Source organism: Salvelinus fontinalis, chromosome 2, assembly GCF_029448725.1.
Source record: "Salvelinus fontinalis isolate EN_2023a chromosome 2, ASM2944872v1, whole genome shotgun sequence".
NCBI lineage: Eukaryota > Metazoa > Chordata > Actinopteri > Salmoniformes > Salmonidae > Salvelinus > Salvelinus fontinalis.
Window position 1 is genome coordinate 87,419,285 of NC_074666.1, and position 14,270 is coordinate 87,433,554.

At 40.3% G+C, this 14,270-nt stretch overlaps 1 protein-coding gene across 1 annotated transcript in view; it reads right to left on the reverse strand.

Annotated features, from left to right (window-relative positions):
- The window catches only part of LOC129830581 (protein shisa-9B-like), a 34,216-nt gene extending 25,979 nt beyond the window's left edge, over positions 1-8,237 (reverse strand). The window contains exons 1-2 of the mRNA XM_055893148.1: positions 7,246-8,237; positions 5,685-5,800 (exon numbers count right to left, since the gene is read on the reverse strand). Coding sequence (XP_055749123.1) covers positions 5,685-5,800; positions 7,246-7,766 — 637 coding nt within the window. The 5' untranslated portion in view covers positions 7,767-8,237. The remainder of the gene's footprint in view (positions 1-5,684; positions 5,801-7,245) is intronic.
- Positions 8,238-14,270: the final 6,033 nt, after the last annotated feature.

Genomic DNA, 14,270 nt, shown 5'->3' on the forward strand with positions numbered 1-14,270 from the left:
TATTCGACGCTATTGCAGTCCGCCACAGGATGTTTTTGTGCTGGTCAAGGGCAGTCAGGTCTGGAGTGAGGTCAGGTCTCTTTAATCGGATTGAAAATCTATGGCAAGACTTGAAAATTGCAGCATAGCCATGATCAACAACCAACTCGACAGAGCTTGAAGAATTTTAAAAAGAATAATGTGCAAATATTGTACAATCCTAGTGTGCAACGTTCTTAGAGACTTACCCAGAAAGAATGACAGCTGCAATCGCTGCCAAAGGAAATTCTAACATGTATTGTGTCAGGGGTGTGATTACCTACAGTTGAAGTTGGAAGTTAACATGCACCTTAAAAAAATACATTTAAACTCAGTTTTTCACAATTCCTGACATTTAATCAGAGTAAAAATTAATTGTCTTAGGTCAGTTAGGATCACCACTTTATTGTAAGAATGTGAAATGTCAGAATAATAGTAGAGAGAATTATTTATTTCAGCTTTTATTTCTTTCATTACATTCCCAGTGGGTCATACACTCAAATACATACACTCAATTAGTATTTGGTAGCATTGCTTTTAAATTGTTTCACTTGGGTCAAACATTTTGTGTAGCCTTCCACAAGCTTCCCACAATAAGTTGGGTGAATTTTGGCCCATTCCTCCTGACAGAGCTGGTGTAACTGAGTCAGAGTTGTAGGCCTCCTTGCTCGCACACACTTTTTCAGTTCTGCCCACAAATTTTCTATAGGATTGAGGTCAGGGCTTTGTGATGGCCACTCCAAATCCTTGACTTTGTTGTCCTGGAAGTATGGAAGTATGCTTGAGGTCATTGTCCATTTGGAAGACCCATTTGTGACCAAGCTTTAACTTCCTGACTGATGTCTTGAGATGTTGTTTCAATATATCCACATAATTTTCCAGCCTCATGATGCCATCTATTTTGTGAACTGCACCAATCCCTCCTGCAGCAAAGCAACCCCACAACATGATGCTGCCACCCCCGTGCTTCACGGTTGGGATGGTGTTCTTCGACTTGCAAGCCTCCCCCGCTTTCCTCCAAACATAAAGATGGTCATTATGGCCAAACAGTTCTATTTTTGTTCCATCAGACCAGAGGACATTTCTCCAAAAAGTACGATCTTTGTCCCCATGTGCAGTTGCAAACCGTAATCTGTCTTTTTTATGGTGAGTTTGGAGAAGTGGCTTCTTCCTTGCTGAGCGGCCTTTCAGGTTATGTCGATATAGGACTCGTTTTACTGTGGATATAGATACTTGTGTATCTGTTTCCTCCAGCATCTTCAAAAGGTCCTTTGCTGTTGTTCTGGGATTGATTTGCACTTTCGCACCAAAGTATGTTCATCTCTTGGAGACAGAACACGTCTCCTTCCTGAGCGGTATGACTGCTGCATGGTCCCATGGTATTTATACTTGCGTACTATTGTTTGTACAGATGAACATGGTACCTTCAGGCATTTGGGAATTGCTCCCAAGGATGAACCAGACTTGTGGAGGTCTACAATTTTTTTTCTGAGATCTTGGCTGATTTCTTTTGATTTTCCCATGATGTCAAGCAAAGAGGTACTGAGTTTGAAGGTAGGCCTTGAAATACATTCACAGGTACACCTCCGATTGACTCAAATGATGTCAATTAGCCTATCAGAAGCTTCTAAAGCTATGACTTCATTTTATGGAATTTTCCAAGCTGTTTAAAGGCACAGTCAACTTAGTGTATGTAAACATCTGACCCACTGGAATTGTGATATAGTTAGTTATAAGTGAAATAATCTGTCTGTAAACAATTGTTGGAAAAATTACTTGTGTCATGCACAAAGTAGATGTCCTATCTGACTTGCCAAAACTATAGTTTGTTTACAAGAAATTTGTGGAGTGGTTGAAAAACTAGTTTTAATGACTCCGACCTAAGTGTTTGTGAACTTCCGACTTCAACTGTACGTAAATTAGATATTTTTTATTTCACTTGAAATACATTTGCAAAAATTTCTAAAAACATGTTTCAGTTTGTCATTATGGGGTATTGTATGGGTGAGAAAAAATCTATTTAATCAATTTTGAATTTAGGCTGTAACACAACAAAATGTGGAATATGTCAAGGGGCATAAATACTTTCTGAAAGCACTGTATAGCATGCATGATCTGAAGCACCGGAAACCACGGACTCTTCTTGTATGAAAGAGTGGACTTTGTGTTGTGAATGTCAAAGCCCTTGGAAAAAAATGAATAGCCATGATCTAATTATAACACAGTTCTTTCATAATCAATTAAAGTTCTGACGAGGGTTAATGAAGGTTTCAAAATTGGTCTTTAAAACAAAGGCCTTATTACTTGAATGAACTTGAAGTCTACGACCATAACAATGGGAGAAAGCTTTCCCACTGGGCACAGACATCAGTGCAACGTCTAATTTTGATTTACATTTGGTTGAGTTATCGACTAACTTGAATTCAACGTGAAATCAACCAAAAATTTCCTCCTGTCATTGGATTTAAGTTCAAAGTTAAGTGAAAAAAAGACTAAATTCCCTTTCGTTGATGACTTTTTGCAAATCCAAACAGTTTTCCACGTTGATTCAATGTCATCACATTTGAATTTTGGGGTTGAAATGACTTGGAAACAACGTTGAATCAACACGTTTTTGCCCAGTGGATTGCTTAAAATCATATTGTACAATTACAAAAAAGCACAATATGCAGATAAAAAGGCCAAGAAAAAAACTACTATTTTTAATGATACCTTGATATTGACACAAGTAAGCCTTTCCCCATGCTAATGAGTCTCTTTCAATTGAACCCTCAGTGCATCAAGTGTCCAGTGTAATATAACATCAGATTGAAAACCCAGGAGGAGATGATACTCAAACACATGCAGCCTCACATTAACCTAATTACTTGTGCTGCCACCTCTTCAGAGTGCTACTCTCTCACAAGACACAGTTCACACACAGACAGTCCTCGTTGGCAGTCAATGCATGCCATGGGGTGTCACATATATGGACATAAGCCTCAGACTAGATGAGATACCCTGCATAATTCACATCCAGTGGAATAGCCTGTCTAAGTGAGAGCTTCTGCTAGTGTAGTGTGCTTGCTTCACATGTGTGATAATGAGATTCATTCACCAGAATAACACTCTTCAGGCGCTTCAGCCCAAAGGGTTTGATTCCATTCTGATTGTATTGATGCTGTATGAGGCAAATTTGAAAATCTATTTGAATTAAATTATTTCCCTTGTTCTGATTGTATCTTTTCTTTTTTTTTTACACCACTATAGCAACCCTGATTATGCTCTCTAGTCTCGTGGCTGAGGTTTCTTACTATTCTTGCTGAGGTACCATGCTACCATAAAAAGCCCTGTCAATTTCCTGACTTGATGTCTGTCTACTAAGCTGCACACAGTGGGTTACCTAATTCAAAACAATCACACACTGTGTTGCTGCCTGCGAGTATGTGCCTGCCACCAGTCAGACTCAGCACTTGCGACTTTAAGCACTTTAATGGCATTTCAGACTGGAGAACCTCAGTAATGTAAAGGTTTTTTTAGTCCCAGTGCTCTACGAAATGGCCATACTCCCAGCACAGTCACACACCCCACTCTCTGGGTTATTACCCCTCAGCCTGCATGGAGATGGAGTCAGCTCTTTAACAGCACAACACCGGGGTGTCTCCCCTCACACACCTCCCTGCGCCTCTCCACATCTTCAACAGGGAGCTCACTGGGTGAAGCTGTTCACACTGATACAATAACCCGTCACATCTTCTCATGAAACAGCAAGACACTGCTCTGCCTGTGAGACTTTTTACAAGAGAACAGTCAGTGTGGGAATGAGTGTGAATAGCTGCTCAAAGAAACCTGTGCGATCATCCCACTTTATTGAATAAGGGTTCCAGTTAGCATAACTAAACAACACTACCTCTATTACAACACAGCACACACCATAATAATAGTGACAAACTGCTCCTTCTGATTCCATAATGCCCACATTATGCCAAACCAATAAAAAACTGTGTGTTGAATTCTAGTGGAATCACACACTGCTTTCACCCAATCCCTGGCCTTCTAAGGACACCTGAAATGCTCTGTCACACTAAACTACACATCCCTTTTGTGAGCCAACACAGTGGAGATTGAAGAGGTCCTTGTTGCTTCAACTTGTTGTGATAGACTAAGAGATATAGTGCTGTGCTAGGAGGAGGTAGGAGGGCCACTGACAAAGGAAGAGATTACCCAGAACCCACCTCGCCACTCATCTACCCTCTCCAATCCACAGTGCTATTGTGTGAAAACGTATGGATCCTTCCCAATACTGTGAGGAGAGACAATGCCAATGTGTGTCCATGCAGCCCACCTGATTGCAGAACTGGGTCTCCAATCCCTTTGGTAATTCCTACCCAAGGGATGGGAGAGAAATATGCCAGCACTTCACGCGAATACAAGCTACAAGCTTCAATTATCGGTGGAAGCTACATTCAGCTACACTCAAGAATCAAAGTGGAGGCTCTTGACCCAGAGCGGCCTCATCCACTTCAGTTTTTGACAAAAACAAAAAAAAATCACTGTTGCCATACGCTTATGCCGTCAACATAAAACTAGTATTCCCATTATCATTCTCTCCAAGTTCAATTTGTCCGTCTCACACAAACAAACAGCTTGTTTTTCATGTCATACATTGACACTCCTTTTCAGCATGAAAAATGCCCTACCACAAGTAAACATGTCATTTTACTTCTCTCCAACAACAGACAGCATGCATTACAATCACTTCCAAACAAGCAAATGGGGAAAAGTCTATCCATTGCCATTAGTGACGAAAGCCTAGCCTGTGTGATTGCAACTGGTAGCCTGAGACATGCAATCCATAATAAAATAATACATCCTGCATCATCCATGTGTGTGTGAGTGAGTGAGTGAGTGAGTGAGTGAGTGAGTGAGTGAGTGAGTGAGTGAGTGAGTGAGTGAGTGAGTGAGTGAGTGAGTGAGTGAATTCTTGCGGGTCTGTGTATAGATGTGTGCCTGCCTGTTTGAGAGAGACTAAAAAGAGAGGGATGAGAAAGAAAGAGCCAGTTGTAAGAGATGGAGAGCAGCGAAAGCCTTATACTACTATTAGTCAGCGGCGGTTGATGATGATAATTATCCCAGTGTGTTAAATGATTACTGAGGCTGTGATTAATTGCTTCAGCAGCTCACAGGACTCTCCAAAATGGACTTCTTTCACAACTCTCTTATCTGGAGCAGCTAAATCAGGCGAGCCAGGAAGGCAAAGGGTGGTGGTGAATAAGCCTTTTGAATTTCACAGCTGCCTCACTACAACCACAAAGACCAATCGGAGACTGATGGGCAATTCAATAGGACTCCAGCATAGAATTGATGAAAATGAAAATGTCAACGTTCTCTTGCGTGATAAGGTTTACTGGTGGTGGCTGTTTGAAACATTGTGTGTATGTGTGTACTGAGGTAAAGATTGTGCATGATTAGTCTGATCACAGCAGTCAGACCCTCAGGATTCTGCAGATGGCATCCTGTTAATACCATCTCTGTATCTCAATCATGACCATACCCAATGCATTGCAGAGCTCCACATAATAGACTATGCATCTTACCATTGGTTGTACTTTCCAATGTGTATCAAACTATTGTTGTAGTGGCTATTCTCTATGAAATGAGACATTGGATGGAAGAGGCCTACTTACGGAGACTGTTAGCAGGTATCCTGTTGGCTTGCATGTTGTCATAGTGCTGTCCATGCACTCCAATGTCTTCTGAGTGTTCTCCTGGACCAGGCTGGCGCATCACCTGGGCTAGAGCCCTGACAAAACACAAACACCTCAATCAGCTGGTTCACTCAATAATAAAGCATGACAAGGAAATCAAAATAGCTACGAAATCTAGCAAAATTACAGTAGCTCAAACGCTGTAAACCTCGATATTTATCTGAGATTTACCGGAAATCCTTACAGGTCTTAATGTCTGAATAATGTAGATTAAATCAAATCAATTACTCTCATGCTTGTAGATTAACTACCAATGACCAATTAGCATATGCTCAAAGGGTTTTCATTGATATGCACAGTACCATTTATGCCATATTGGGTTAGTGGGATCACCTTCCTTTGTGCATTGATAATATAGTTGAGAAATATGATAAATCACAATAGGGATCACAAGGCATGTTGAGACAACGGCAGCCCACTGAGCACAGACGTCAGTTCAACGTCTAATTTTGATTTACTTTTGGTTGAGTTGTCAACTAACGTAAGTTCAACGTGAAATTAGTCATCACATTGAATCTTTTTGTTGAAATGACATGGAAACAACATTGAATCAACCAGTTTTTGGGGGAAGTGAACCTTAAGTTGTGGTAACCCACAATGAAGCTAATTAAAATGCTGAAATCTAGGGCAGTCAGATAATTAAAAACAATTGCAGGTGTAATGGAGTACAAAAGTGGCTTTTAATGGCACTATGTTGGTAGATTACATCAAGGGAGATGAGAGTATGGCTCATCACACATTACTACCTACAGCACGTCTTGTTTTACCAGGACGTAGTGAGCATGGCTCATCACACATTACTACCTACAACACATTTGGTTTTACTAGGACACAGTGAGCTCATTATTATTCAGTAAAGAGTTCTCAATCATTCAGAATGAAAAGTATGGCATTTCGATGGAATCTCAAGACATCAGCGCAATTGGACAGGTATTCACAGTCACTCACAAATAGTATATAGTAGACTGCATAGGTATTGCCTATGATTGCCAATCAAATTGTGGTCAGAAGAACTGACTGAGCATGTATATTTATTCTATATTTTAACACTTCCCACTAGGCAAAAACTGATTGGATCATGAATCAATGTTGTTTCCATGTGTATGTGACCAATACAATTTGATTTGATTAGATTTCAACTAACAAGTCTATGTGATGTGGGAAAAACGTCTGGATTTGAAAAAGGTCATCAAGGTAAGGACATTTCTTATTTATTTCACCCAACTTTTAACCCGAAATGTTTTGTTGATTTTTGTTGTGGATTTCAACCAAATGTAAATCGAAACTAGAAGTTGAACTGACGTCTGTGTCCAGTGGGTTATCACCTATTTTAACAAAACAGCATCTTTAATGCATCTACATATTTGAAAGAAACTTCTGACACCCAAATAAAAGTTAAATTCCTGCATTCATTTAGGCTATCCAAAGTTGTTACTGCATTGCGCACAGGGACTGCTGATGTTGTTCACTGTTCACACACCTTGACATGTTTTCTCTGTGTGGACGGTGCGCCTTTTCAAGTCCAAGTTTTGTGAAAATCCCAACGAGGGCCATTATGGCAACAACTCCACATATTATATACACAATTAAGTTTGTTTTATCCTTTGTGGGGTCGTGAGTGGGGTCTTTTTTCTTAGGCGGGGGTCTGCCTGTCATCATCCACGGCGGGGTGTCATAGTTTTTGCAGGTGGTCTGGTCCAGCCGCGAGCTTGTAAACTCACAGCAGAATCTGAAGCCACAGGTCCCGCAGCAGTACAAGTAACTGCCCGTCTGGCACACAAACGGCGGATCCCACTGGCCCATGACATCGTAATAACCCCGGCACCTGTCCTCTGTATGCGGACTCTCCGAAACGCTGTTCTCTCCGTTCAATTTTGACTCGTTGGTACCCGTTTGTACCATAATAAAGCCGTCTAGCTTCTGCCCTGGCTCCCCCTCCGCGTCGCATACAAGAACTTTCACCAAAAAGTAGCCAAGCAACAACCCCGCGCTTCTCATCATGTGCGTCCCTTTGTTACTTTTCTTCTCCACTGTAGACGAAGGAAAGGCGATAACCAGGTATCATAACAAGCTTGTACGCATAATCCAAGAACATGAAACACAGCCATCCACAATGATTATCATGATTACGGACCGCAACTTCTGCGCGTAATTGTCCATCAGCGCACGGTGATGTTGTATGGGAATGTGTGTAAATGTTATATCTGTTCCAATTGCTTACAACAACAAAAAACTGAAGAATTCTTTACACTGATGCGACAACAACACTTTTACAGTTGCTACAGGTATCTTGAATAGGTTTAGACAATTTCTCTGCGCTGCGCCACAGACATCCTCCGTTGACAGTCGGAGTCCTTATTGGTAGTTCACTCCAGGCAGTAGGAATATTACCGAACCGATTACCGAGAGAGTGGGAGAGTGGGGAAGAAAAAGGAGGTGGAGACACTTGAGGTAGGTGGGAGAGAGACAGGCAGAAAGAGCGAGGTCTGGTGTATGCAATCTGTTGTTTATATACAGAACAACAAGCTCATGCTCAGATTTCAGTTTTTCATAGTAGCCTACTGCAGGCTACAGAAAAATATATACTGTATTCAGACAATACAATACTGTCCGAATATTTCTTTCTTTATATGCCTATAAAGTCGCAGGGTGCATTGAAATGATAGAGTTGCAATGTTGCTGTTGTCTGTCAAGTCAAATGTGATGTTGTATTTGACTGCTATTTGTGGCCAATATATTGCACCTTATTTGTATCATTACGTATTGTTCAATAGGCCACAACTATGAAAAGAGGATATAGCCCAGGCAAACAAGGTGTGATTACTATTGTTGTGACCTTTGTCATTGCAGTGCTGTAACTGTATTGTCATTTGACAATAGGCATAATCAATACAATTCGTCTGACTAATGCATTTGATTTATATACCTGTACATTTTGGAATTCTGAATGTATATCCGTTGGTTGTACCACACACAAAAGGGTGTGGTACATATCATTATTTCTGTAAGACTTGATTATTGAGAACAACTTCCTCGTCAAAAAATCCTAAAGGATTCCAATAGAAAAATCCTATTACAATCCAAAAGTAAATCCTATCAGATTTTAGAACCTATCCTATAGGATTTGATTCCTATAGAATCATATAGGGGTCCATTTGGACTGGTTCCAATAGTTGTTATTATATTGGAATCCAATAGGAGTTGTTGACTAGGGAGATGTTCTCAACATTAAAGTGCTTCAGAGGTCTCAACACTCACAGTAAAAGTCCTAAATAAATAATTGCATGATCATGCTATTTTGTGTGTGGTACAATCAGGGGAGATACAATACATTCCAAATTTCAAAATCCAGTGGTGTAAAGTACTTAAGTAAAAATACTTGAAATACTTAAGTAGTTTTTGCTGGTATCTGTACTTTACTATTACATTTTTTTGACAACTTTTACTTTTACTTCACTTCATTCCTAAAGAAAATAATGCACTTTTTACTTCATACATTTTCCCTGACACTCAAAAGTATTTGTTACATTTTGCACGCTTAGCAGGACAGGAAAATGGTCAAATTCACGGACTTATTAAGAGAACTGCTTCTAATCTGGCAGACTCACTAAACACAAGCTTCATCTGTAAATGATGTCTGAGTGTTGGAGTGTGCCCCTGGCTATCCGTAAATGAAAAAAAAAAGAAAATGGTACAGTCTGGTTTGATTAACCCTCCTTAAGGGTAAACAATGTCCAGCAGAGAAAACCCCCTAAATAATTTTTTTTCAACTGGAAATTTGATGACTTTTCCTAGAGTGACCCCAACATTAGAAAAAGTGAAACATCGCCTTTGTCCATATTTCCATGTAAGCTGTACACCACCAGGGTACAAAGGTTGTCTTTGGGTCATTTTTGACCCGGCAGTTCTAAAATCATTTACACACCACAAAAATCACAAAGACACACACACACACACACACACACACACACACACACACACACACACACACACACACACAATGAGAAATTGAGATTATGTGTGCTACTGATTGAACTCATATAAAACAGAAACTTTCTTGTTCATGTGCAGCATCTCCCCTCCACGATCCCACACATGACTGAAGTTCACAGACAAAATAAAAACAATTTCAGACAAAATAAACTAAATTTCAGACAAAATAAGCATTTCTTGAAAGCATTGTTTACTAATGGAGGGTCACTAAAGGTGCTGCAGATGACAGTCCCCCCAGTTCTCTCTTTGCTGAACAATGAGTGCACGTTTCAGTGGCCAACAGGTCGTATATCAGATTTTTTCAGATGTCCAGGAGGAACAAGAGAACAATGATTTAGAAGAGGAGGAGGAGGTATATGAAGAAGAAGATGGGGAAGAATACAACCCAGAGCACGATGCATCATCTTCAGATAAAGAAGAAATCACCCAAGCTGAAAGAGAGACATTTTTGTCAAAGAACAGCAAAAATAATATGGTCCTTGTCACCATATGACAACCAGGGCAGGGTGGCAGCACAAAATGTCATAAGGAGGACCCCAGGGCCCACAAGACATGCAGTTTCCCATGCCCAGGACATCGCCTCAACATTCTACATGTTCATCACACCAGCCATCGAAAAAATCATCATGGAAATGACAAATTTGGAGGGTTTCATGGAGACAACTGGAAAAGGATGGATGATATTGACCTGCGTGCCTACATAGGGCTGCTAATCTTAGCGGGTGTGTATAGGTCCCGAGGCGAGGCTACATGTAGTCTCTGGGATGCAGAGTGTGGAAAGGCGGTTTTCTGTGCCACGATGCCACTGAAAGTCTTTCACACTTTCTCAAGAATGCTACGATTCGATAACCTTGAGTCAAGACCTGCAAGACATGTGAGAGACAAACTGCGAACCATAAGAGAAGTCTGGGAGAAGTGGGTGGAGCATCTGCCATACCTCTACAACCCAGGGCCTGAAGTAACAGTGGATGAGAAACTGGTTCCATTCAGAGGTACATTTTTATTTTCATACCTGTAATGGTAGTGATTTTCAGTGTCAATTTTATTATCTATTGCTGTAATATCATTGATTTATGTGATTGTTTTCTGTGACACTGATACTAATTACTGATAGTGATCTCTTTTGTCAAAAGGTCACTGTCCTTTCCGGCAGTATATGCTCAGCAAGCCAGCAAAGTATGGCATCAAGATATGTGTGGCCTGTGACGCACAATCCAGCTACGCTTGGAAGATGCAAATCTTCACAGGGAAGCCGACCAGTGGAGGCTCGGAGAAGAACCAGGGGATACGGGTTGTGCTTGATGTGACAGATGGACTGAGGGGGCACAATGTCACGTGACAAATTCTTCACCTCTTATGAACTCAGCCAGCACCTCCTGAAGAGGACGATCACCATGAATGGCACAGTTAGAAAGAACAAGCCTGAGCTCCCCCCTGCACTCCTCGCAACAAGGGGGAGAGAGGCCTTCTCATCAAAGTTTGCCTTCACCCCCACCACCACTCTAGTTTCTTACCTCCCAAAGAGGAACAAGAGTGTGGTCCTCCTGAGCACACTGCACAAAACGGCTGAGATCAGTGATCGTGAGGACAGGAAGCCAGCCATCATCCTGGGCTACAACCACGTGGACAACCTGGACAAGGTGATTGGAACTTACAGCTGCAGGAGGATGACTGCCCGCTGGCCCCTGGTCATCTTCCATAACATCATTGATGTGTCCTCATACAATGCCTTTGTTATATGGAACAAGATCAACCCTACCTGAATGCCTGATAAGCAGAACAAGAGGAGGGTGTTCCTGGATCAGCTGGGAAAGGCACTTGTAACCCCATACATTCAAAGAAGGGAGTGTCTCCCCCGCACAGCAGCCTCTGCAGCACTTGTGAAAGCTGTTCAGGGGGCTGAATCTTGTCCTGATGCAGCTGGGGCAGGCAAGAGGAGGAGAGGCCTATTCTGCCCCCAAAGAAGGACTGTAAAATAAATACTATGTGCTGCACATGTGAGAAATACATCTGCAAAGTCCATGCACACACACTGCATACTGTCCTACATGTGCTAATTAGAGTTGATTGATTTATGTTCTTCACGTTTTTGTTTTGTATCTGTTATTTTATTTCATTCTTATTTATTGTTGTTGTTTATGCACCTTGTCGGTGGGGGCAATGGTTAATAAAATGGGAGTAGACTCATATTTTGTAGTTGAATTCCTCATTGTACAGTATATAAGAACATGTTGCCCAAAAGGTTCAAGACTGTTATTGCTTCCCTTCAATAAAATGCATTCAAAACTACTTTTTGCACATTTCTGCTACTTTCTTAGGCTATACAAGTGTTATCTCTTGCTAAAAAAAATATGTTTACACCTATGCAGTACCTTTAGCAATAATAATAATAATAATAAACCTCTACTTTAGTAAAGAAAACAATTATGACAGATGTGTTGTAATAACAATTTGTTGTGTCCACTGATTAAATACAGTCTTTCTGAATTGTGAAGAGGGAAAACCCAGATATTCACAAAGTTTGTGATGAATGACAGGTTGTTTCTTCATGCAAAATAGATTTGGGGTTTAAAATTCAATTAAGCTTCTTTATTTTAGGGGTTTAGTGAAGGTGGGTCATTTTTTACCCTTAGGACAAGGGAGCAAGGGTTAAATAGAGTCATTTTAAATGATTTATACTTTTAATTTGACTTTTGATACTTAAGTATATTTGAGCAATTACATTTACTTTTGATACTTAAGTATATTTAAAACCAAATACTTTTAGACTTTTACTCAAGTACTATTTTACTGGGTGACTTTCATTTTTACTTGAGGCATTTTCTATTAAGGTATCATTACTTTTACTCAAGTATAACAATTTGGTACTTTTTCCACCCCTGCCAAAATGTACAGTTATTCAAATCAAATGCATTCACAAAAGTGTGCCCCTAACCGATAAGATTGTATTTTAGAGTCCTATAGGAGTACAATAGGACTAGTTCCAAAATCTGATAAGATTTCTTTAGGGGGAATCCTATACTGTTGGCCAAATGTTAATTTTTTTTAATATATCTTTTTTAGGAGATCAGAGTTATTTATTTTTTTACAGGAAAGATATAAGTAGAGGTATGGAGACAGATATATAGAAGGGTACAGAAAGTGCTTAAGGGCACAGACAGTCTGGCGAGCCTTGGCTCAAACCCCTGTCGCCGAGGGGGCATGTGGTCTGGAGTCGGGAGCTTAGACCGCTACACCAGACTCCAGTACACTGATAGGACTTTTCTGTAAGATTATGATCCAATAAGAATTCAATGTTTTTTTCTCCTATAGGATTTCTATTGATTTTGTCGATTGCAATTGTATAGATATTTACATTACATTCTAGAGGATTTATCCTCAAACCTTGGCTATACACTATAGTTAACTTCACTGCTTAATATAAGGAGCACCCACCCTCCTAACCTTTTATAAAAGTACCTACAGAATGAATATGGACAGTAACACATGTGAACTACTGTATAATAACATCATAATCAACGAATATTGAACTACCACCATTGCCACTTTAGATGGTGACCTTATAGTCGTCACTTCCTCTTGAATTTGCAGACGTGTTGCTGTGCGTTTTGTTGCTGTGCGTTTTGTTGCCAACCTTACTTTACTAGCTGACAACTTTACATTAGTTTTTTTTTCTTTTTAATTACCGTTTATATTTTTAGTTTTTCCATCACAACTTTTTTCCCTCATTCAACTTTTTCACTCCGGACGCTTTATCTCTGGGGGGGGAGGGAGAGAGGGAGGGAGAGAGGGAGGAACAGAGGGGAGGGAGGCAGGTAGGGAGGGAGATGAGTGGTACAACCCTGGGAGGAAGGAGTTGGGGGGTCTCATTATCTTCAGGTTTTTCTTTTCCTCCACTTATCCCAACATAAAGAAGGTAAAGGGAACATTCTGTTTTTTGTATGCATAGCTGACTATTATTGTAACGGCTGTCGTCTTCCTCCTCATATGAGGAGGATAAGTTAGAAGGATTGGAGGACCAATGCGCAGCGTGGTAATTGTTCATCTTGTTTTAATAAAGGTGAACACTCAAAATACAAAACAACAAAACGTGAAAACCGAAACAGTTCTATCTGGTGCAGACACACAAAGACTGAAGACAACCACCCACAAAACCCAACAGAAAACAGGCTACCTAAATATGGCTCCCAATCAAACGACTAACACCTGCCTCTGATTGGGAACCATATCAGGCCAAACACAGAAACAGGAAAACTTGACACACAACATAGAATGCCCACTTAGCTCACGTCCTGACTAACACTAAAACAAAGAAAACACAAAAGAACAATGGTCAGAACGTGACAATTATATATTAAATTACAGAAATGCTCTTATCTTTGTGTTACTGTACCTAAAATTGTAATTTCCTTCTAGTTTATATTTGCATATAAGCACTGTATAGATACTGTGCATTCAGAATGTTGTGTTATTATAACATTGTATGTAGTATTGTATGTTATATTGTAACAT